The sequence below is a fragment of the Haemaphysalis longicornis genome, unplaced genomic scaffold, assembly GCF_048455015.1.
Source record: "Haemaphysalis longicornis isolate Haplotype H1 unplaced genomic scaffold, Haemaphysalis longicornis Haplotype H1 scaffold_9, whole genome shotgun sequence".
NCBI classification, from domain to species: Eukaryota; Metazoa; Arthropoda; class Arachnida; order Ixodida; family Ixodidae; genus Haemaphysalis; species Haemaphysalis longicornis.
This window is the reverse complement of record NW_027526460.1, coordinates 109,227,273-109,250,609: the sequence shown is the minus strand read 5'-3', so window position 1 is coordinate 109,250,609 and position 23,337 is coordinate 109,227,273. Positions and strand designations below refer to the sequence as shown.

At 47.3% G+C, this 23,337-nt stretch overlaps 1 protein-coding gene across 2 annotated transcripts in view; it reads left to right on the top strand.

The window, feature by feature from the left end:
• LOC144152850 (uncharacterized) overlaps positions 1-11,094 on the top strand; it is a 66,325-nt gene extending 55,231 nt beyond the window's left edge. Inside the window, exons 14-19 of one of the 2 annotated variants that reach the window (XM_077684344.1) lie at positions 306-478; positions 2,106-2,465; positions 2,655-2,839; positions 3,772-3,936; positions 6,248-6,297; positions 10,179-11,094. In XM_077684344.1, coding sequence (XP_077540470.1) covers positions 306-478; positions 2,106-2,465; positions 2,655-2,839; positions 3,772-3,936; positions 6,248-6,297; positions 10,179-10,406 — 1,161 coding nt within the window. In that variant the 3' untranslated portion in view covers positions 10,407-11,094. The remainder of the gene's footprint in view (positions 1-305; positions 479-2,105; positions 2,466-2,654; positions 2,840-3,771; positions 3,937-6,247; positions 6,298-10,178) is intronic. The other variant, XM_077684345.1, reaches the window with a different exon arrangement.
• The last annotated feature ends 12,243 nt before the right edge of the window (positions 11,095-23,337 follow it).

Sequence of the window (23,337 nt, the reverse complement as noted above, 5' to 3'; positions counted from 1 at the left end):
TTCAGGACACTTGCACTCTTTTGTGCCATTGTCATCATCTACCATGAGCTGCTTCACGTAGGTTTTGTGCCATACCTTATACACATGAATCACTTCGAATTGCATCACTCCCACACCACCAGGCTTTTAAGCCACGTAACTCTGTTGACCTAGCACCACTGAAACGTTTTGCCTTCTCGAACAAGCCTGCGCAAACAGGCCATTAGACGGCCTCGTCTATCACTTTTCTAGCGCTAGCCTTCACTGCAGTCTAGGCGAGGATCGGTCAACCGCTGTTCCTCTTCTCCGCTCCTCTTCCCTCTTAGGAGCTGGAGGCTGAGGTGGAGGTTCTCCAGCAGCAGTTGAGCGAAAAGCGGGACAGCGCGGTGGAGGCCTGGAACAAGGTCTCGGCCTTCAAGAAGGAGCTCGAGCAGAAGAAGGTCACCGTAGACTGGCTGCGCTCCCGCATGCGCGTGTACAAGAAGCGCATCTCGGAAATGTAAGGCCGCTGGGGACCGACCACCTAGTTGGCTGGGAGTGCATGTAATGAGTGTTGTGCCGTCCATTTGCATCATTTATTTACTTGGTCCCACTGTTAGCCCTGTGTTGTGGGTCGTTATGGGTGACGGAGCAAATACAGCACATTTCATCGTTATATGAGAGGAACGTTCAAGGAATGCCCAGCACTGTGAACAGAGTGAAACTTCATTCTGTTTTTGCATTTTTGACAGTAAGCCAGCTGGAAAGATCACAGGAGAAAGATCGCAATAATAGCTGAGGGCAATGCATGTGCCGCGCTCCTCTGTTTGCCATGCTGTAGGAACACTTTGAGGGGAAACTTGCCTACTCTCGTAATTTCTTTTAAGTTATCGGTGCGGATTATACGTGTGACAGTGTGAAAAATGCAGTGTTTATTGGTAAGGCTGTTGTTTGGGTGAACAAGCTATTAGTTTTGCTTTTTTCTTCTTTAATTAAGCTCTCGTTGAGATTTTAGGCGTTGTGTGTGTTAGCATGCTGAGTGTAAAGTTTATCAATTTGTCTGTGCAGCAGAAGTTTTAAGCTCGCGGTTTGCTGAGCCAAACTATTGCTTTGACATTTCTAGATACCTGAGCTTTAAATACTACTAGATTACGCGAACAGTGCTGCAATGCTTCAGCGAATGAGGTGTTGTGTTGTTGAACTCAAAGACACAGGTTTGATCCAGTCGCAGTAGCTGTATTTTCGATGGAGGCAAAAAACGCTGAAGTGTTGAGATTTCAGTGCGTGTTGAAGATCTCCAGGTGGTCGAAATTCATTCGAAGCCCCTCTGCTAGGGTACACCCCATACCCCGGGTGATGCTTCGGAGCATGGAACACCCAATGTCTGAATCTAGCTTACATAAATTAGATGGCTCTAAGTTCAAAAACAGTAAAATTTTCGGTGTGTTACTGCAAATATTGTGAGTGTGCAGCATAGTTGTTTCAAAAGTATCAGTAATTTTCCTGACATGACCTGCACAATGTTCTAGACTTGAACTCTCGTGAGTTATCCATAAGAACGATTGCTTAAAAGTTGTTGGATGCTAAAGCTCAGTTCATGTAGAATTGCTTGGGGTTGCAATAATCTGCTTTATGAAGACTGGAAATTTCAGCTTGAACGTAAAAAACCACCCAGTAGCATTGTGTTCCTGTTTTCGTTCCTACAGTCCATGTTTTTTTTACATTCAAGCTGAAACTTCGTCTTTTCAGTAAATGCTGGAGCTTGGGCACTACGATTTTGATTACACCGGTGTTTTCCTTTAGTTTGTGCTGCAGGAAATGTGTTCTTTAACATGTCCACGGTACTTTGGTACTTATCGGAGGTCCGATGGCTCTCTTTCCCCCTCAACTTCTTGCGGCGGCCCAGTGGCTAAGGCGTTGTGCTGCTGAGCACGCGGTCGCGGGTTTTCAGGTGGATGCAAAAAGCAAAAATGCCCGTGTGGGTAGATTTAGGCGCACGTTAAAGATCCCCAGGTGGTCAAAATTAATCGAGCGCAGGTCTAGATTTGGCACACTAAACCCCACAATTAATTAATCAAGTAGTGTACATTGAAGGACTCTGGCTCCTTCATGTTTTTGCGCGCAACAAAAATGATTTCCAAATGCAGGGAGAAGAAGCCAGACGGCAAGATGGACGGCGAAGACGACGACAGCAACGACGCCCCGCCTGGTCGGTTCACGCCGAGCACGCCAGCTGATGCGGCTCCGGACTTGCCCCACGGACCAGTGGTGACCAAGCTCAGCGTGACCACCCAGAGCCCGTCCAAAACGGAGTTCTGCGTGACCGTCTCTGCAGCCAAGAACCCGAACTCTGCCCCCGGAACGCCGGCCGCCAAGCTGTTCAAGGCCAGCTCCAGCCTTGCCAGGCCTTCGCCAGTGGTGAAGCAGGCTGTAATGGGCACGGAGGCCACGAAGGCATTCAAGACCTCAGGCGCCACGACCAAGCGCACCCTGTTCTTGCAGACGGGGTAGGAAATTTAACAAAAGGCCTGTTGTAGTGACTGCTGTAAAGATGGGTGGGGTTATCCTTTCTCGCAAGCCTGCTCACTTATGCTTCAACTAATGCAGCTAGTTGTCAGTTAATTCAATACAATGTTATGCGAGGGTGCGCCGAGTGCGAGGGAGACGTGTCAACGGCCCGTGTGCGATTGCTGCAGGCGGGGCCACCAGTCCACCCCGGTGCAGGAGATCAAGACCTCCATCAGCAGTAGCATTCCACCGCCTTCTCCGGTGGGGGTGAGGACGCGCAGGGCTGCGGCTTCCACTTCCCAGTCCAATCTCTGCCGGGAGCCAGCCCCGAGGACTAAGAGCGCCACGCCCAAGCAGTCGCGGCCCCACAATTGTGAGCACTTTTCTGGCTTACTCCATACGTTTATGTAAGAAGAAAGTGTGAATGGGAGGCGGCCTTGTCGGGTTGCGTGTCTGGCGTGTCTTCTTTCGGCGGACAGCTTTTCCTTTGCTTGGACTAAGCTGCTGGCGGGTTTTTTCTTTCGCCCCCTATCTCGCCTGATAGTAAGCACAAGTACTTCCACAACACTTGGGTTTTGTACTGGGGACAGGAAGTTTTCTTCTATTTTCCCCATCTGATGCTTATTTGTTATCTTCTGATTCTGGTGTTGCTGGTTGGATCATTGGGAGTGTTTGCACCTGTAGAAACTCTGAAGCATGCGTGTGTCACCGTCTAATTATGACTTTGACACATTTCTTCCACATTGTCATCCGAGTTTGTGAAGTGTCACTGCACACGTGGTGTTAACAGAAATGTCGTCAGCGCATAGCTTTGTAGTTGGCAGCCATTTCTGGGCTGTCGTTTTAGCAAAGGTGAAGTGGGAAAACAGTACGAAAGGTCGGTGGTGCGTGCGTGAGAAACCAGTGGAGGCCTTTGTTGACTGTAGCCCTTCATTACACCTTGTGCCTCGTGGCCAGGTTGTAGCTATTTGTACACTCAACCCAGTTTGAAATGTGCCACGATTTTTTAGTCGTGGGTATGTTTTCAGTCAGCTAAAGATCACAAGCTGACGTTTGGTGCCACCACACAAGCGTTCTAATTTGTTTACATTTTTGTGCACGGTGCATGTTTTATTCTTTCCCGGCCCCCGTTGTTCTTTCCTTTTTTTTTCTTCTTTTTTTTGTGCGTGTGTGTGTGTGTGGTTGGCCTGAAAGGGAGTGGGGAAGTGCTGAGAATCGATCAATCCACGCGTCATGCGTTGAAAACTTCCTCAGCCCAAGGTCGACTGCAGGGGTGCGATACCTAACCATTTTTGCCGGGTGCAGCATGCTCGGTGCAGATGTCTGTTGCAGACAAAGAGAACGTTGGCCAAGCACCCCAGCACCCTGACGCCAAGCCGAAGCTGAAGCCGCAGGAGGCGTCACCTTGCGCTCGGCCCAAGACTAGGCGCCAGAGGCTTCTGGCTGTTGGCCTGTCTCCATTCGGCAGGGGTCAGTTGTTTGGTTAGCCAGGCTTCGTGTCTGTAGCTGGCACAACTGCGCACAGCCGACGAAGCCCTCGCGCTTCCGCATTGCTTTTCGCATGTGTGGGGCACGGGTTCCGCTCGGAGATGCTGCTGCTTTCGTGCTTGCTTCTGGCCTTGTGCCCATTCTCTTCTACTCACTGCATTCCGAGCTAGTCCTTGGTCAAAGCCTGATTGCTGGGCCGTGCGTTACAGGTGGTTAGAAGTTGTACACACCTGTACGGCAAGCTCGAAACTCTGCGGAGAAACATGGACAGGACTATCATAAGCTGGCCAATTTCTGCGGACTTAGTTGGAGGATGGGGTTAACAATATGGAACCCTTTAAACACTATCGTAAACTTGCAATTTCGTCTCTGTTACTTACTCATTCAACAAGTACATTGTAGCTTCTTTTCTGCCAGTTATACGTTTTGTGTAACTTTCAAAGTTGACACCTATCATAGATTCATCTTTATTCATGCGCTTCTTAATCCTTCGTCTCGAATCTCTGTGTTCAGTAGAGAAGACGTGCGTTGAAGAAGCACTAGCTTCTTAAGGAAAAGTGCTGCGAGGTACCTTTTTTTTTTCTGCATGCCAGCAAAGATTAATTGGAGCATGTAATTTCCCCAGCCTAGGAATGACTAGGGAAAGCACTCGGTTGTGGGTCCCCTTCACTTGCATCGCACGCATGTCACTAGGCTCTTGCATTGTGGCCTGCTTGGAGCAGGCTGTTTCACCATCCTGTCCCATTTAGAATGTTCAGCTGCCTGCCCACGTACAGCACTGGGGCGGTTCTCTCTGTGTGTGCACCGTGTGTGTGGTCTTGCTGCCGCATCGTCGTCGTCAAGCCTTGTGTGGTGCGCTCATCTCTGCAAGCAGCCTGTCACAAGTGGACGCTAAGTGGCCTGGGTGCTGGACCTTTCGGCGTCAGTGTCTGCAGCTTGGGTGCCACAGGCCACGGACCTTTGTGTTGTTGCTGTTTCTTTTTTTTTTATGCACTGCCTGCTTTACTGCACCTGCAGCATCGTGCTTTCGGCGTAAAAGGGCTTACACAGGCTTTAAAAAGGACACTGAAGCGACTGCAGCCGCCTCCAATGGTTTCATGTGTGCACTCATGCGCTTCAGTGCTTGACTGTGGCATATGAACAGCAGAGGTAATAAAACTGATCCCTGGGGAACTCCAGCTCACTGGTCAGGGTTAGTCCTTATAGTCCTCTTTCTGAAATAGTGCAGGGGTGTTGTAAGGGTTGTTCAGGCACAATTTATATAGGATAAATTGGCTTGCAAAAATCTCTAGGAGACAAAGAAGTCTAGTTCGTGCTTCTTGCGTTTAAAGGGATTGGGTTGGCGTTTACAAGTCTCTTCAGTGTCCTCTTAAAGCATCCTTGCCCAAACTGTGTAGAACTTCTTTCCTTTACTCCTTTTGTTGGTTGCATTTGTCAAAGGTAATACGTTGGGAGGATTGTGGTGTAGACAGGAGCTCGGCTTCTTTTTTTCTGTTCAGTGTCAAGAGGCTCCTGGCAGCGTACTTGCATGGACAGCGGGACAGGTTGGAAGGAAAGTGTTGTTGAGAGTCTGCGTTAGTGATGTTCGATTAAAGCGTTGCAAACTGTGCTGTTCATTTTTTTTTTTTACCTGCTTTGCATGTTAGTTAGAAACAAGCTTTATTAAAATGCTGCACTCCTAGGAAGCAACAAACAAAAGCAGGTCCTATAAAACCTTTTTCATCTGGCACTTGTGCATAGCATTCGTCGTACCGGCGTTATCTAATGCCCATTAACATCGTTATTGTTTTGCCAACAGCAACGAACCCAACTATTTGCGTGATTGAGATTTTCGCTTACATTACAGTGTTCCAGAATGCCAGTCGGACAACAGAATGATGCTTGTGGCCCAGCCAAATGGAGAGTGCAAGCTATGAACAGGATATAAAAAAGCGAACTAGAAGTGACAACCATGTTACAATGTGCATACAAGATGTCAAGGTTAGGCGTATTTTCCAGACCCAGGTGGCAGCTGGCCTCTGCTGTTTCAGCTTCTTTTTACTATTACTAAATCATAGCTAAACTCTTACAGATTCGAATATCTCCTTCTTTATTGGAGTGCCTCATGGATGGGAAATTTGTGCTCTGCTTTTGCAGTTTTCTTATCTTTTCTTACTACTGGAGGGAACATTGATATTGTGCGATTGGAATATGTTATGTTTTTACAAAAGGCAGTGGTGATATGTCCCTTAGTTTTTACGGGTTTTTTAAACTGTGGTGGCGTTCTCCTGACTGAGTGTTTGCGTGCCCTTAGATACATCAAACATCCGGCCCAGAGGTGACTCGGCGGCACCAACATTAACGGTGAGTTTTTTAAGGGCAGAGCACTTTGGGGGCTCGCCTTGTCGTCGTAGCTCGCTCACTAGACCTAAGTAGGGCCACACTGCGTTCTGTCGTCGCGGCGTAACCCAGAGGCTTTGAAAGCCAAGTGGTTTATATAGTCATAAGCGTTCGAAACTCGTAAACCGCTGACGCTTGTCATGCACCTCGCCGTTGCGTAACTGGCATCACCCACGTTCGTTTAGTTAGGAACGCTTGTTGGGTATGTTTTTACCGTTGTAGGTGAAAAACAGTGGCAGTGCAACACCGGCACGTGCAGGAGGAAAAGCAAGCACGAAAAGAACAGAACTCCCGCTGGCGCAGCTTTAGGCAGGGGGCGCACGAGCCCTGTGAAGGCAGGAAATTTGAATTGCATTGGGTGGTAGAAGTAAGTAGATAATGGCACTACAGCCCATTATGGTGAATCACTGCTCTGTACTTCCGGCAGCCAGAAATCTCCTCCCGCAAGAATGATGAAAATCCGTTCACTATCACCGAAACTACCCGCGATGAGAAATCGCGCATAATTGTTCCCTCTCAACTCGACCGCAGACAACGAGACGAAAGCTGCGCGCTCCCTCCCAAAGAAGGGGGCGGCTTGCGGCGTTCTCTTCGGCGGCCTCTGATATATCACGGGCCATGGGGTTTTCTCGTTTTCTCCGCAACGTGGAGGGGTCTATTTCTGTTCGGGTGCCACAGAAAAGCAGGCACTGCCTGCTCGCAAGCTCGCGCTCAGACTGGTAGGGCATTTTTGAAGCAACAAACGTTTGTTGTCGAGTGGTCTCCTTGAAAGGGGAGTATTGAGTTCGTCGTTCAAACTCCGCGCACACTCAAAACACAAAAGAAACGGCAAAACTGTGCAAACAGGTTCAGGCATAGAAGAGGTTGGTACACAGCGGCGACGACGGCAGATCGTCACAGGAAATCTGAAAAATAAGCTGCGAAGTTTACCAGCGACAGCCAATAGGACAGCCGTGGCCACAATGACGTCGTTTAGGCCATGCCAGGGGTTCATAATGAGGAAACTTGAAGAGAGCGCGGTTGGTTTTTCCGCGTCTTTCACAGCGATTTGCACGCTCACGTGCACGTGTAAGATTTGGCTCAAGTATTCCTGGCAGTGTAATCTAAACATTGCGCAGGTTTACTTGCAGGTTTACCGTAAGAGTGTTGCAGGGTCCCTTTAATCCATACCCCACGCTCCCCCTCCCCTCCCCGATCCCTATTTCCCCGTCTCACTGTGGTGTGACTCAAAGCCTGGGTATAGTTTTGGCATGTGAAGCACTTGCGTGAGGGTGAACCTTGTCTTGGGTGTTTGAAATTACAGTAAAACCTCGTTACAAGAGACACTCAGGGGACCCGAGAAATGTGTCTCTAGTAACCAAGGTCTCTTATATGCAATGTTGCTAACATGGCAAACATAGGAAAACTAACCAAGCAGTCTTCATTCATATGTCTCTTGTAACAGTGTCTCTGGTAACGAGGTTTTACTGTAGTGGTTTAAATGGTGAGTGGTGCCACAAAGATTACCACTGGTGCCACAAAGATTAGTGAACTGTAAAATTGCTTCCAAGGGATGCATCTATACACTGCTTGCTATAGTGTACTCATCAGTGTTTATAGTATCAGAAAGTATGAAGATTAGACGTTTATGACTACCACTTCTCAGCCTATTGTTTTGGCAAAACGGGTAATTATTGCTAATTATCTGGAGAACAGATTGGCTGAATGCGAAGCTTTCTCATGATGGATTCTTTGGTTGGCCAGTCCCACACTGCTGCAGGTACGTGTTACTGTGGAAGTATGCACCGCTTCTCTAGAATACCCACGGCAACTCTCGGCTGTGCACTCCCTAGGCCTAACGTTTGGGTTTGGGGCGTACGGCGCAAATTGGTACCTGCTGCTTGGCGTTTGCTTCAACCACGTCAAAATGATGCAGTCGGATAGACGCCAGCTTCGTGACATCGAAAGACCCCTGTTTGATTCCGGCTACGGGAAGCACATTTTTTGTTCACTTCACCCACAATCACTCGTCGTCATCACCAGAGAAAGTTGGCTTTCCTGCAGGGCGTATTTCCGTACAACGGCATCAGTGAGGACAATGAAGCTTCGCTTTAACTCTTTCGTTACCGCGGGAAATTGACCAATTTTGAAGGGTATAACAAAACATTTTTTTGTGCTATACTGATTGGTTAAGCACACATTGCAGTGACATAAAATGCAGATTATTCCACGCGCTTTCCAACGACACCAGTTTTAATAATGTTTTCCTAAATAATGATTCCGAAAAAAATTATCGTATTCGAAATTTTTGTCCACGTGTCGAAGAAAATAAGAATAAAGTAAGTTGTGTATAATAAACCACCAGTAGTAGAAAAAATTTAGAATATACATTTTGTAGGTAGTCATTTCAAAAACCCGTCCTAGAAAAAAAATTGAGTTGCGTGGTACAATTTGTCAGGTATAAAAGAAAATGTTAGCCCACGTGGTGCCCGTGCCATGTGGTGAAGACGAACCTCTATTTCAAGTTTTGCTATTTTGGATAGTTCTCTAGAAGAAATCTGGTGGTTTGACATTATTAAAGGCCCAAATTAGCCTCCACGTGATGTAAAAACACCTTGTCAATGATTATGACCGGCACAATATTGAAGGCAAGCAAGCGATGTGAAAAAATTCGCTTGGAGTTGAGAACCAAACTCTTTGGTGGTTGCTTGTTGACGTTCTGATGATCACTTATCAGTCAGAACTTTCATTTGTGGTTTATTATCGTGTTCTGACTCACTATGGTGGCCCTGCTTGCAGGAATAAAGTACGATGCGCTAGAATCATGCCCAGCAAGCTTTCACCAAGCCGCCGTCGGGCTGTGAAGCGAGTTCAGCACTACGAGCCTACTACATTGCAGCGCCACCTAACAATTTCGAAAAGAAACAAATACAAGGCTGTTGGAGACTTTGTGAGAATAGACAGTACTACTAAGAAGCGACACTAGACCTCCGGAAATACCCTTGTATGAAACCGAAACTGGCCGGTGAACAGCTGGCGGTGTTCAAGGCCAATTGGAAGCGTTCTCCTCGTCTGAACTGATACCCCACGACTTGGTGTTATCGTTTGACTTTCAGCGGAAGCTCTTATCACAGATGCAAGGCGTAGATAAAGTGGAAGCGCGAGCGGCATGCTTGTTTTGAGGAGCAGTAGCGGGCAACGGAGGCGCCATGGCAAATGAGCTTGTAGTTGGGTAACTGCGTAGCAGCGCCAAATATGAATTTCGCAATGCGAAAACGAAACCGAAACTGCTGGAAACTGGTTGAAAATGTCAGGCACACTTGCTAGACATGCGGGGGACCGTCAGAAATAAGCTTTGTGAGAATAAAGCTGCCCTTTGTCCGAACCAAAAATCATTAGTGAATAGCTGGGGCCATTTTCAAGTGATTATCACCTCTCAACGCTGTCGGATTACAAAGCTGACCCCATTATTTGGTATCTGACGTGCCAGGAGCCTTTTGACAAAAAAAATATTATGGTAATTCAGCCTAACCACGACCTGTATCCTTTTTTCTCAAGTGCAGCAGCCACGCCCCCTTCCTCAAAAACACACGCACCTCAGCTCGCAAAAAACGCCGCCAAAAATCTCAATGTCACCGGAGCGGGAAAATTTAAACTGTTTCTAAATGGGCAGTGCCTAGACTAACCACTGGCCGCATTAGGTATGCGAGAAACGACTACAACATGTCGAAATAGGCAATATAAATCATCGATCACCGGTGATCGATTTGAATAGGCGTGGTAACGAAAGAGTTAAAATGAAACATACGTTTCAGCCTACTTGTTCACACTGACGTGGCCACTTTCCCCATCTCTTGCCCCTGCAGCGTCCTCAGCGAAATCTGCGCCAGCAGCAGCAGCAGCAAATGCAGCCGCAGCCAGCAGCTGAGCAGCCTAGCTCGAGCACCCATCCCACCGCCCCCTCGGCCACGGCGTCATCGAAGGCCGCCGAGTCCGAGGGTGTCATGACACGGTCAAAGCGTGCCAGTGCCGGCACCACCAAGGACGCGGCACCCAAGCGTGCGCCCAAAGAGGACAACTGCAAGCAGCAGTAGAGGGTGCTGCCGAACCTTGGGAGCGCAATGTGCCTACCTGCAATTTGAGAGCGTCTTCCATTTTCCATCTCCCTTCTCCTGGTTCCCCCCCTTTTTCTGCATTCGATCCCTGAACATGGCACTTCAGTGTAGTCACTGTGTGTGTGGGTCCAGGCTACATTATTCGTGTGTATAAATTATGCGTCACCATTTTTTGCCTTTCACTCGCAAATTTAGTGGCTCCTAGTATGTATGCAAGGGGCAAACACACCTCTAAATGTTTCGTTGTCTGTAATGATCTCTGATTTAACGTCTTTTTTTGTGCAAATTTAATTCTGCCTATGGTGTAGCTGAACACAGGGATAACGTCTCGTTATCTAATATAGCAAAATCATATTAATTGGTCTCTTAATTGGTTTTTTTTTACTGCCATCGGTGGTCATTGCCACCTGCGTGCGCGCCTTCCATAGATGGCATTTCTTTCTTTTTGCTCTTGACAATCGCCTTATGTTTGTGACTCCGGTTGTATGAGGGCTATGCATTTTTAGGTATCGGGATTCGATGCCATGCATTTTGTATGATGAATTCGTGTTCATTTCATCGTCCAAATTAGTATCATCCAGTTTCTCCATTCCAGTTTGTATTCCACAGTCACAGTTGGCCATTTATTTATTATCTGAATAAAGTAATCGTGCTCTTTGAAAAGAAACGCTGCAATGGTGTCGTGTACTTGTGTTGGTGGCTTTTCTCACGAGCTTGGGCAGAATTAGCGGCAACATATTTTTCAAGCGTCATTTTTGTTACAGATCAGAGCCGTAAATACGAACCGGAAATTTAGGCATGGAAAATCATGGTTTTAGGTACATTTAATCTGCAGTTAAAGTTGTCATTGAGGCATGTAAAAACCCAAAGTTATATTTACTGCAGCGGTGTATTTTAGGAGAAATTTATTCTGGCAAGTGCGTTTGGCACACCACACCTCTGAAAGCAGACTCTGGGTGACCCCTGGGATGCCTGCCCATGCGTTGCATCACTGTGTGCTTTCCTAGCTGATTAGTTCCATGTAACACCGCTTGCCCTGCCCTTAGAGGGACACAGGCGCAGAAACGCGTTGCAACAACATGCTTAACTTCCAACATTTTCCCTGGTCTGTCGTTCTAAAGGACCTTCAGGGCCTTTCCTGCCACAATCTTTCCCCACTTTCCCCTGATTTTGCACGCTTGGAAGGTACTTACATTTGCAAGCACAGACCCTTTCTTTCTCTTGCGATCTCATTACCCATCACATCACGACCCGACCCGACCTGGAATATCCCACCATCATGTGTGTGACACCTATTCTGACGTGTTGGACTTGTCCGCGCGCCACAGGATTGTCCTAGTTCCTACACCTAAACCTCGTACCGCCTAGTTCGGAGAGCTTGGCCACCCCTCCACCAAATCTATGCCTAGTCTCGCTTTGCGCATCGACCATGTGCAGGGCTCCCAATTCTGCGAAGCATGTTAGGCCTCTCCATGGCTTCCAGAACCACCCTTCAGCAACCTGGACATGGGTAGCTTCAAATAAAATTTCTCTCTCTCTCTCTCTCTCTCTCTCTCTCTCTCTCTCTCTCTCTCTCTCTCTCTCTCTCTCTCTCTCTCTCTCTCTCTCTCTCTCTCTCTCTCTCTCGATACTGTAAGAATTGGCTTGCCGTTCTTCTGCATGTTTTTTGACATCATAATGAGCCAGATAAGCCTGCCAGGTCTGCCACTGCACTTGAGACTGGCAAGTAGCATACCTTTCAATGCCAAAGGGTGAGCTGAAGTATACACAGTGGCTGAATGCCCTCCGCGTTATCGGAGACCAGGGTTGCCAGGTATGGCGATTTGTCGCCAAACTGGCAACTTGGCTACTTTCTCGCTCCTTTGAGCATTGCTGATTTTATTCATTTCCGGGCCTTTCCCACGCCCCACTTTCCACCAAAAGGGTTTACCGTAATTACCCAATTCTAACGCGCCCCCGATTCTAACGCGCACCCTTTTTTCCTGGCAAAAAAAAACGAAAAAACTTGCACTTCCGATTCTAACGCGCACAGAAGTTTGTGAGCAAGAAAAACGAATGCGAGATAAACGGGAGATTTATTTCTCGAAGTAATCTCACCCATCTCCCTCCTGGTCGCTCTCCGTTGACCACAACATCTCGTCCTTGGTGCCGTCAAGCGTGTTCGTGATGCCACACTTCATAACGAATGTTCAACCATGATCGATGGGATCGTGACACACGCCTCGCACGGCCATCTTGCGAACTTCTTCAGATGCGCACGCTTCAGCCGACCACTCGTTTCGAACGCGCGAGAGCCGCTGCTGCCATTGCTGTTATCAAGTGCGCAAGTGGAACGATTTGACGATTTTGTGTGAACGCTGATAGAAAAGCCTGGGTGCCTGTGCTTCCTGCGTCCGAAAAATTGTTGCTAAAAGCTTTGGCGCCATCTTGAGATGGCGATGGGTTCGTATCCAATTCTAACGCGCATGCGATTTTTCCACCTATTTTTCCGGAAAAAAGGTGCGCGTTAGAATCGTGTAATTACGGTATATGACCTTTCAGCCGTTGAGGCAAAGTGAACCAACAGAACAAGACAAACTTTTAGGCAGACGACGATGATCTGGCAAAGCCTAGAATAGGTCCCAACGGATCAGTCACTCAAACACAACCGCAGAGTGCTACTTACCGGCGCAAATCGAAATTGGCCTTGGTCTGTAGTGTTGTATGAATAGCGTCAAAGCCTTCAAGCAACAGTGCCGCTTTAAAGTGTAATGCTGTAGCACTTTACGGGAGCTTGAGATTTCATTGCATAGTGTGTATGACGACGTACAAGAGGCACGGGAATGTAAAAAGGCAGCGAAAGTGGCAAAACGTGCTGTGCAGCAAGGGCCTGTTCTTAATCATTCATATTCTTCGAATGCTTTGCCCAAACCTGCATGTTTTAGCCTTTTTGCAGACTTCAACCACTGTCGCTTTCTTGCTGCACAGCAAACGAATGAAATTTGGGATACTGTATTCTACTTCTCGGAATTTCTGCATTTTTTCCGCAAAGTAAATCCAAAAGTACTTGCTAGCTTCGCCTTGCTGAAAATAACTTCTGTGGCCCCTTTTTCAAACATTCACTTTAAGGTGGCGACTTTTGTGGCTACTTTTAGCAATTTCCTGGTGAATTTTCATTTGAGGACGTGGCAGCCCTGTCGGGGACTCCCAAATGCAGGGCATTTCGTCCGCAGTTGAGTCTCTTCTGTAGTACCTACTGGGCCGTAAGGTGCGATGACACCAAACCGACAGTCAGCCGGTTGGGCACCATGTCAGCGATTTGTGCCAACAACAACCGTTGGGCAACTGTCAGCGTCTCCACGTGGTTGGCCGACTCGCTTCTTGCAGTGCTGAGCTATAGTGCCTAGAATATTCTAGGCACTATAGCTCAACATTGCAGTGCGCAGTATCACGCAAAAAAAAAAAAAGTAAATGCAGCATAAAAAATCAAGTGCCCTTCCACACTCTGAAGAAGGATGACTAGCGCATACCTGCCATCTTCAGAATTTTCCATAAAATGTACGAATTTCGACTGGTCTTATGATTTTACGAATCTTGTGTGAAATTTTGTGGGAAATATTCTGAATACGCACGTACACAATGTCAGAAGAAGCAGTGACTTCTCTAGTCTTCACGGGGTGGGCTGTGCATCGATATCCAGAGTTCGCAACCACCACGGCACGCCTGTTTATAGCGTGTTTGCAGTGCCTAGAAAAGTATATTCTAGGCAATATAGCACGTTGTGCGCGGGTTGGTTAGGACTTGCGTGTTCGCGTCGCTCATTGTATGACTGCCGCGTTCATGCAGTACGACCTCAGGTACGACCGCAGTAGTTGCGCTGCAGTGCAGTAGAGGGCAATAAAAAAAAAGTGCAATGGAGGGCTTGAAGCTGCGACAGCACTACCAAGTGTTTTTGAAATCGTGCACGTCAATTTCCATGCTTCGTGCCATCGAAGAAAGGAGATAAGTTTCAATTTTGCACCACGTGTGCCTGTGATGTGAACCTTTCGCGTGGTGGCAAGTCTGCCATCAAGGTCCCAATCGCTTCGAAAAATCACCAGGGATACATGCGAGCCGCGGACAACCACTAAAGGCTGATAGGTTTTGTGTGCAGTGATAGCCACTTCAGTGTGTTTTTAATGCCCCTTCCACAACGTTTTTAGTTGAACAAAATGTCCCGCTGAGTGGCCACGCTCAGTGGAGCTGTTGCTCATTACTTTTCAAGACGGGCGGTTTTCACTTGTGGTTGTAAAAACATAAGAGCGCTTGTAAAATATTAAAAGTGTACTGCAACCCACCACCCTCTGGTCTGCGGGTTTTACGAGTTACCAAGTCACCAGATTGACAGGTATGCAGTGAAGCTGGGTATAATACAAGGAGTGCACGAAACGAAACACGTTTGTAATTTACAATTGACCATATTACTTCCTAGCAAATTTGCTGAAGGAAACGTGGAAGGACTCGAACTTTATTTTAGCGGACAAACACGGGGCTATCCGTTTCCCTCCGTGTTGTAGGCATCTTACTGTCTGGATAACACACCAACCCAAACTGCTAAACCATAGAGGACAGCAGACAGGCCGCATTGGGTCGTAAGACTTCCTCATTAAATTTTGCCATCAGGACGATGAGCATGTCTGTGCGAGCACGCCCCCCTCCCTCTTTCCCGTTTCCCCCACCCATGCATTCATAGACCGGCAACTGTGATGTGTGCATGCTTAGACATGAAAGGCACTCGCAAAAATGTCGGTACAGAAGCCCTTCAAACTGAACAAGAATTATTGGCCTATGTCAGCACTCCAAGTGGGCAAGTTGCTCTTCACCCAAGAGGGATTTGCAGCTACTCACAAGGTGCACATTGAGGCGGCAAGGGCGGCAGCTGCACATTATTCGGCAGCGGCTTCCCATAGTTTCCACACCCATTTTGTGCACGCCGACGCTCCTTCTCCTGAGCGAGGACCGGACCCTCCCAATCCCCTCTCCACTTCAAGGAATGTGAGCCACTGCTCACTTTCCCTGACACATCACCCTCTTTCACAGGCTGTCATGCGCCACCCTTCCACCCCCTCACACCTTATTCCTCACTCTGAAGACAAATCCAAACGCACTTCCTCCCCTCTCGAGCCACCCTCTTTCCCACCCACTCTTGCCTACATTGCGGGGACTACAAAGATGCCACCCTCTCCCCTGCTTCCCCTTCCCTTGCTCCTCCCGCAACCTCTGGCTGTTTTCCGTCACGCTCGGACGGCCAGTCGCAGGGCGCCCTGGTCAACAGTGCTCGGGCCCACAGAGATGTCTTTCCGCGGCTCAGCGGTCCCTGCTAACCCTGGCCAGGCATACACGTATCTTTCTTTCTCCGAGCTAATAACATGCGTCCGTCCTATAGCGAGTTAAAAGGGCAACTGATAATGGCACTACTGTCGTTATCATCCGATAGCGCAACTTGTGAAAGAGACACCGGTGGCGGTGAGGGGTACAAAACTTGTGAAAGAGGCGGTGGCGAGGAGGAAAGGTGCTGAGTTGAGCGGCTTTGCCTGTTATTCGATGGGGCATTAAATGCGATGTAATAGGGCTGAGTGAGGTTAGGAGGACAGGTGAAGTTTTTACAGTGCTGAAAAATGGACACGTCTATGTTTCCCTGGACTAGTGGACAGAAGAGAAGTGGGAGTGGAATTTCTAGTCAATAAAAGCATAGCTGGCAACATAGACGAATACTACAGCATTAACGAAAGGGTATCCGGTCTTGTCGTTAGGCTTAATAGCTACAAATTCAAGGTGGTACAGGGCCACGCGCCTACATCCAGCCACGACGACTAGCTAGTTGAACGCTTCCACGAAGATGCGGAATTGGCAGTGGCTAAAGTAAAGACACAGTATACCGTAGTTATAGGAGACTTCAATTCTAAAGTAGGCAAGAAGCAGGCTGGAGACAACGCAGTTGGCAACTATGCATGTTGTTGGAATAACATAAGGGGAGGGGGGGGGGGGGGGGGGTGTTCGCAGAACGGAATAATCTGCGCGTCATGAATACTTTCGCAAACGGGAGAGCCGGAAGTGGATGTGGAGGAGCCCGAATGGGGAGCATAAAAATGAAATAGCTAGACTTCATACTGTGCGATGGCCCTGGCGTCGTGCAGGGCATACAGGTTTTCTCGCTCAATTTAATCCAATCGCCAGCTGATTTAATCCAAGTACCATCTAATTTAATCCAGGTGCCAGCGAATTTAGTCCAAGTGCCAACCAATTTAATCCGGGCGCCAAAAAAATTAATCCAGCTGTCAGAAGGTTGTACAGGAGTGTTTTGCGCGAAATTAGGCGCAGCCTTGCGGACTTCGTTACGCGTGCGTGGTGTTTCTTGATCCGTTATAGGCAAAATATCTTATGCGCACAGCTTAATGAATATTTACGACACTCGCAGACCAGGAGAGCGGTTTTGTTTGATCCGTTGGTGCCGTGTGCTGGTCATCAGAAGTGTCGTCTGCTCGCGTATTGTTTCGCGAGCAGACGATACTTCGACGTGAGCAGGTGATATTTTCGACGCGAGCAGACGATATTATAATTTGGAAATAATACTTAACACGGCAGAAAAGTATTCATTGGTTGAAAATCAGAATGCAAAGGACATTTAAGTAATGTGTTTTTATCAAAGGAACTTCCGACGACGTTGTTACGCAAGGAGCAGATGATTCTTCTGACGAGAGTTATCGACGGCGCTCTCGCAGACGATCAGCTCACAGCGCGCGGCACCAGCGGATTAAAAAATACCGCTCTCCTGGTCTGCGAGCGTTAGTAAATATCCATTAAGCTGTGCGCATAAGATATTTTGCACATAATAGATCAAGAAACGTTACGTTTTCACCACATCGCGCGCAACAAAGTCCGCAAAGCTGCGCCTAATTTCGCACAAAGCACCCCTGAACAACATTCTGACAGCTGGATTAATTTGGATTGACGCCCGGATTAAATTGGTTGGCACTTTAATTAAATTCGCTGAAACCTGAAATAAATTGGATGGCGTTTGGATTAAATTAGATGGCACTTGGAATAAATTGGCTGGCGCCTGTATAAATTAGATGGCGATTGGATTAAATTGAGCGGGAAAACCTGTAGAAGTGCTCGGAAGGGTAAGGTGCAGTGACCACCGTATGGTAAGATCTCGAATTAGGCGAGATTTGAGGAGGGACCGTGACAAGCTAGTACAAAAGAAGCCGATTAATTAGCTAACAGTGAGACAGAAATTTGAAGGATTCAGGATTGCGCTGCAGAACCGATGTTCAGCTTGAACCAAGGAAGCAGATTTTACGACGCAGGAAGCGAGCGACAATCTTGCACGCATTATCACGGAGTGTGCAATAGAAGTCGGAGGTAAGATCGCTAGACACGATACTGGTAAACTTTCCCATGAGGCGAAAAAATTAATTAAGAAACGGTAAAGCATGGCAATCTCCACCCCAGCTGACAGAATAAAACTAGCGGAGCTTTCGAAGTAAATCAGATTAATAAGCGTAAGACAGCTAACACGTGGGAGTATAATATGAATAGGATTGAGCATGCTGTAAAGAACGGAGACAGCCTGAAAGCAGTGAAGAGGCGTCTACGCATAGGAAAAATGAGATGTATGCACTTGAAGACAAGCAAGGCAGTGTCATCGCAAACAGGAATAAAATAGTTATAGTTGCCGAGGAGTTCTATAGAGATCTGAACAGTAGCCGCGACATCCAGGATAACACCGAACAAAGTAGTTCAGACGACATAGACATCCCACCAGTAACGACAGAAAAAGTAAAGAAGGCTTTTAAAGAAATGCAAGGGGGCAAAGCACCTGGTGAGGGTCAGATGACAGCAGACCTCTTGAAGGATAACGGGCAAATTGTACTAGAAAAACTGGCAAACCTGTATACTCAATGCCTACTGACCGCGAGTGTACCAGAATCTTGGAATAACGCGAACATCATCCTAATCCATAAGAAAGGGGACATGAAGGACTTGAAAAATTACAGGCCGATCAGGTCAGTCGTCTGCAAGGGACTTACCAAGGTAATTGGTAACAGAATTTCTGCCACCTTAGATTTCTGTCAACATAATGAACAAGCAGGGTTTCGTAAAGACTATTCGACAATGGGCCATATTCACACGATCAATTAGGTTACAGAGAAATGCGCGGAGTATACTGAACTCTTATTATAGCCTTCATACATTGCGAGAAAGCATTTGACTCGTTCAAAACTTCAGCAGTCATGCAGGCATTGCAGAATAAGGGTGCACGTGGATGAGCATTACGTACGAATACTAGAGGATATTTACGATGGGTCCACTATAGTCCTCCATAAGGAGAGCAATGTACCTATAAGAAAGGGCGTCAGACAAGGAGACACAATCTCTCCAATGTCATTAACAGCATGTTTACAAGAAGTATTCAGTGCATTGGATTGCGAACAGGTGAGAGTAAGGGTTTATGGAGAATACCTCAGTAACCTCACATTTGCTGATGGCGTTGCCTTGTTAAGTAACTCGGGTGACGAATTGCAAAGCCTGATTTCAGCTATGGACAAGTAGAGTAAAACCATGGGCCTGAAAATTAATATACAGGAAACTAAAGTAATGCTCAATAGCATCGGGAGAGCACAGCGGTTTGAGATAGGTGGCGAGGGAGTAGAAGCCGTAAGCGATTATGGCCACTTCGGCTAAGTAGTGACCCCGGATCCAAACCATCAGGCAGAGATATAGAAGGATAAGAATGGGGTGGAGTGCATTTGGCAGACATTCTCAGGTAATGAATGGCAGCCTAGCATTGTCCCTGAAGAGGAGAGTGCATAACAGGCAGCTGCGTCTTTCCAGTAGTCACCTACCGGGCAGAAACTTGGAGGCTCACTAAAAGGGTTCAACTTTAATTGAGGACGGCGTAGCGACCAATAGAACGAAAGATGACAGGTGTAACGCTAAGGGACAAGAAGAGAGCGCAGTGGGTCAGGGAACGAACGCGTGTAAAGGACATATTGGTATAAATTAAGAAAAAAAGGTGGGGACAGGGCATATAATGCGAAGGCAAGATAACCGGCATAAAGGGTGACAGAGTGGATCCCTAGCCCTTTCGGCCCTGGTGTCCTATATTTAGGACATTAACCAAAAGTCTTCTAGCAATTTGAGAACAAAACGAAAACAGATAGTTCTCAGGGAAATAGTTCTTTAGGGATGCCCCTTCCGATTGATATAACTATTGTTCGTTTTTTGCTATAGCTGAACACATTAAACAGGAAGGCATTGCAGTGAAGACCAAATTGACGTCAGGGTGACTCCAAGGACTGAAGTCATAGTTAGATTACATGGCTGTCAACCGAAAAATATTTGCACTACCGGCTTCAATTTTTGTATGTGGGTTAAGTTCTTTCCAAAATTTAGGAAAACAAGCAAAAATATTTTTTCTACTCGACTTTAAAATTTTAAATACCTAATGACCTAATTAGTTGTCATGCCTGTAGATCGCTAATTACATGCATCACAAGCTCAATTTTTTGTTTGTAAACTAATGGGGTACAAATGTTAAAGAAAACACGAGAAAATATTTTAAGTGTAAAGAAAAAATCCAGGGCTGAAAGGGCTAGAGAAGGCAAGCGTGGCAGGGGGCGGCAGAAATTTAAAGTAAGGTGGGCAGATGAGGTCAAGAAGATTGCGTGGATAAAGTGGTCGCAGCTAGCACAGGACCGGGATAATTGGAGATATATGTGAGAGGCCTTTGCCCTGCAGTGGGCGTAGACAGGCTAATGATGGTGATTATGGTGCTGAGGATGATTATGGTGATGATGATGACCGGAATGAGAAGGGGATTGACATACACAACTTCGCTGTAAAGGAAAACACAAAACTCTGCCTGGGATCCGAATTCACATATAGTGGGTTGCTACTGATGCAGTGCTTCGTACGGGCCACTGGTACAAGTAAGTTTTAACAAGTTTGTACAAATTTTGTGCCGTTACACTGAACTAGGAGAACACGTGTCCACCTAGAAATAGAGCCCTACTCGGTGTGCATTACTGGTTACTTGTCTTGCAGCATTCCGAACTGCTAATCTGAGAATTAGAATCAGGAGGATTACTTTTATTAAAGGGAAGACTCTATATCGGCACATTTGGAGAGAGGGATGTAGTTCTAGGAGGGTTGAAGACAAGTTGTATTTCTGTTTCCGGAGATGTAGGCATATGTATTCATGTTTCAGCGTAAGATATAGACGCTGCTAGAAAACCACGTCGTTCTGAGCACAGAGCTTTATATATAGTTCTAGAGAGAGAGAGAGAGAAACATCTTTAATGGGCAAGAGGTCAGCCAGGCTGTGCGCCCGACTTGCTACACCAAATGGGGGTGAAGGTGTGATGAAAATATATGAAAACTCTCACTAACACGTGAATACTCACACAGACGCACACACACAATCAGGCGATATAGTCATTTGTCTGAGAGTTCACAGCTCACTGACAAGTCCAGTGCTCCGGAGGAACGTTAAGAGCACTTTTGTTGCGCGTCTTGCCATGCCGCGGTTGTAAGCCAGGGCCCAAGGAGGCGACTCGAAGAGAAATTCAGTGTAATCATACGGCATTGTGACGTTGATGCTAAGCGCTCGAAAGACCACCCCCGATTCGCTGATTCAATGCGAATGATGATTGAGGTGTGAAGGCCTGAGTCCAACCCTCCAGAGTGGCTGCCAGTGATGGAGACGCTAACGAACCTCAAGCAATTTCAGCCGCTTCTGCTAGCAAGGTTTCGGCTGGCAGTGTTATCGTTAAGGTTTTGTTTGTTGGTGCGTGTGACGTGTCAAAGTATGGCAACAAATAAAAAAAAGGGCCGCTATAGCTGAGTGGTCCGAAGCGCTGACCCCTAGGTGCGTTGTTTCGCAAATTAATCTTACAGACCACCGATAAGACTTGATTATTTTTTTATTTGATTTCTTTTGTACTGCATCTAATGTTTTCTATTGGCGGTGCCTATTGACCACGGGCGGCGCTGCGAAGCGCGTCTGTTAGAAAGGGGTTTGGAAAAAAGCTATAGAAGTCAGTACGCTGGGGTTCGACTTTGTATCAAACATGAAAAACGGGCAGGTGGTGGAACAACGGGTTCCAGGACTAATGTATGCAGACGACATATTGTTGGTGGCGGACAACCGGATAAGTATGCAGGGTTTGATGGACATATGCGGTGAAGAAGCGACGCACCTAGGGCTATCCTTTAGCAGCGAAAAATCGGGGATCATGGTCTCTAACGACGGCGCGGAGCACAAAACAGTATCAGTGCAACAAGTAGAAATACCATTGGTGGAAGAGTATAAATATTTAGGCAGCGAAGATTACACGCACGCGCATGAGGCTCACCTTAAGACGAAAGGAAGACGGGATACAACAAATACGACGTGGTAAGGGGAGTCTCGAAAGGGGTCATGGTGCCAGGATTAACTTTCGGAAATTCGGTTCTGTGCATGAAACCAGAGACCCAAGCGGGTCTGGAGGTAAATCAGAGGGCGGTAGGCAGATTGGCCCGAGGGGCCCACAGCAAAACTACAAATGAAGTTTGAGGAGCGACTTCGTGACATAGAGGACAAAAATGGGCCGCGAGGGTCTGTATATGAGGAGCATGGACACGCGGTGGAGAAGGAGGACCAGACAGCTGACGAAGCGGTACGGAAAGTTGGTAGGGGAAAGTGGGGTTTACACAACAGTTAAAAAGCAGGTAAAGGCAGCAGAGACGGCAAAGGGGGCACAGGGAATGGAAGCGAAAAAAACCGTGGAGACTAATAGGACAGAGAAACTGGAAATTAAGAAGGAAGGATTCTATGGCAATACGAGAGGCAGTGCATTGCTCTTCGGAGCACAGGCGAGGTGCCTGCGAACCCGGGCATACACGGGTATCTACAGGCAGCAGGATGAAACATGTGCATGCTGCAGCAATGATCGGGAAACTATAGACCATATTGTCAGGGGCTGCACAGAGATACGACCACCGCGGGGTGAGGGGGAACCTCAACTTCAAGGCCATAGAGGTGACGAAGGGGCGACTGGAGTGGTGGTGGAAGAAAAGTAGGGAAGGGATGGGTACGCAAGCGGAGTAATCATACGGATGATGATTTAGAACAGCGTGGATAGAAAAAGGGGGGTGGGGGTGATGAGAGTTTGAAACAGGGGTGAGAGGGAGATGTGGCGGACGAAGCAAATCTATTAGGTTAGCTATAGGAGTAGGGCAAGTAAGCGTAATAAAACAGGCAAGTCGGTTGTTGACAACCGACGCCCCGATTCCAATGGAGCGTGACTAATCATCATCATCATCATCGTGACGTCGGCTTAGGGATTCTCGTATTTGTCGTCTGCTTCGCTCGGGCTCGCTCTCCCGGCTGTTTCCTTGCGCTCGGTTGACTTTTGATGCTTGTCCGCACCAGATGTTGAGTGTGCGTAACTTTTTATCATAATAAGACACTTGAAATCGCATCCACTAGCTCAAGGCGAGATTTAAAGTACAGTTTTTGATACCGCCACGGAAGAACCATTTCAGGCGTCGTCCCATTCCTTGCAAAGCCGGTCCTGTGCGTAGCGCGAAGAGTCGGAGCTGGGCGCCAGCTTCGGTCTCGAGAAATCTGTAGAACAAAGAGAACAGCCAGCTGCAATAACCGACAACAGTGAAAACGCAAGACGAAAACCGATTCCAGGCCATCTGGGTTGTCGGCTTTGGCAGAGTGCGTTACGATTCTCGGTAATCGTATGCAAGAATATTGTGAAAGAGTTTTTGTAACCTTCGCGAACGCTCGAAAGTATTGTATCACGTCACTTTACGTTGTCATGGCATGACAGTCTGCCAACACGCACTATGGGGCGCGAAAATATAGGTTGTTTCATATAACATACTGTTTGTGTAG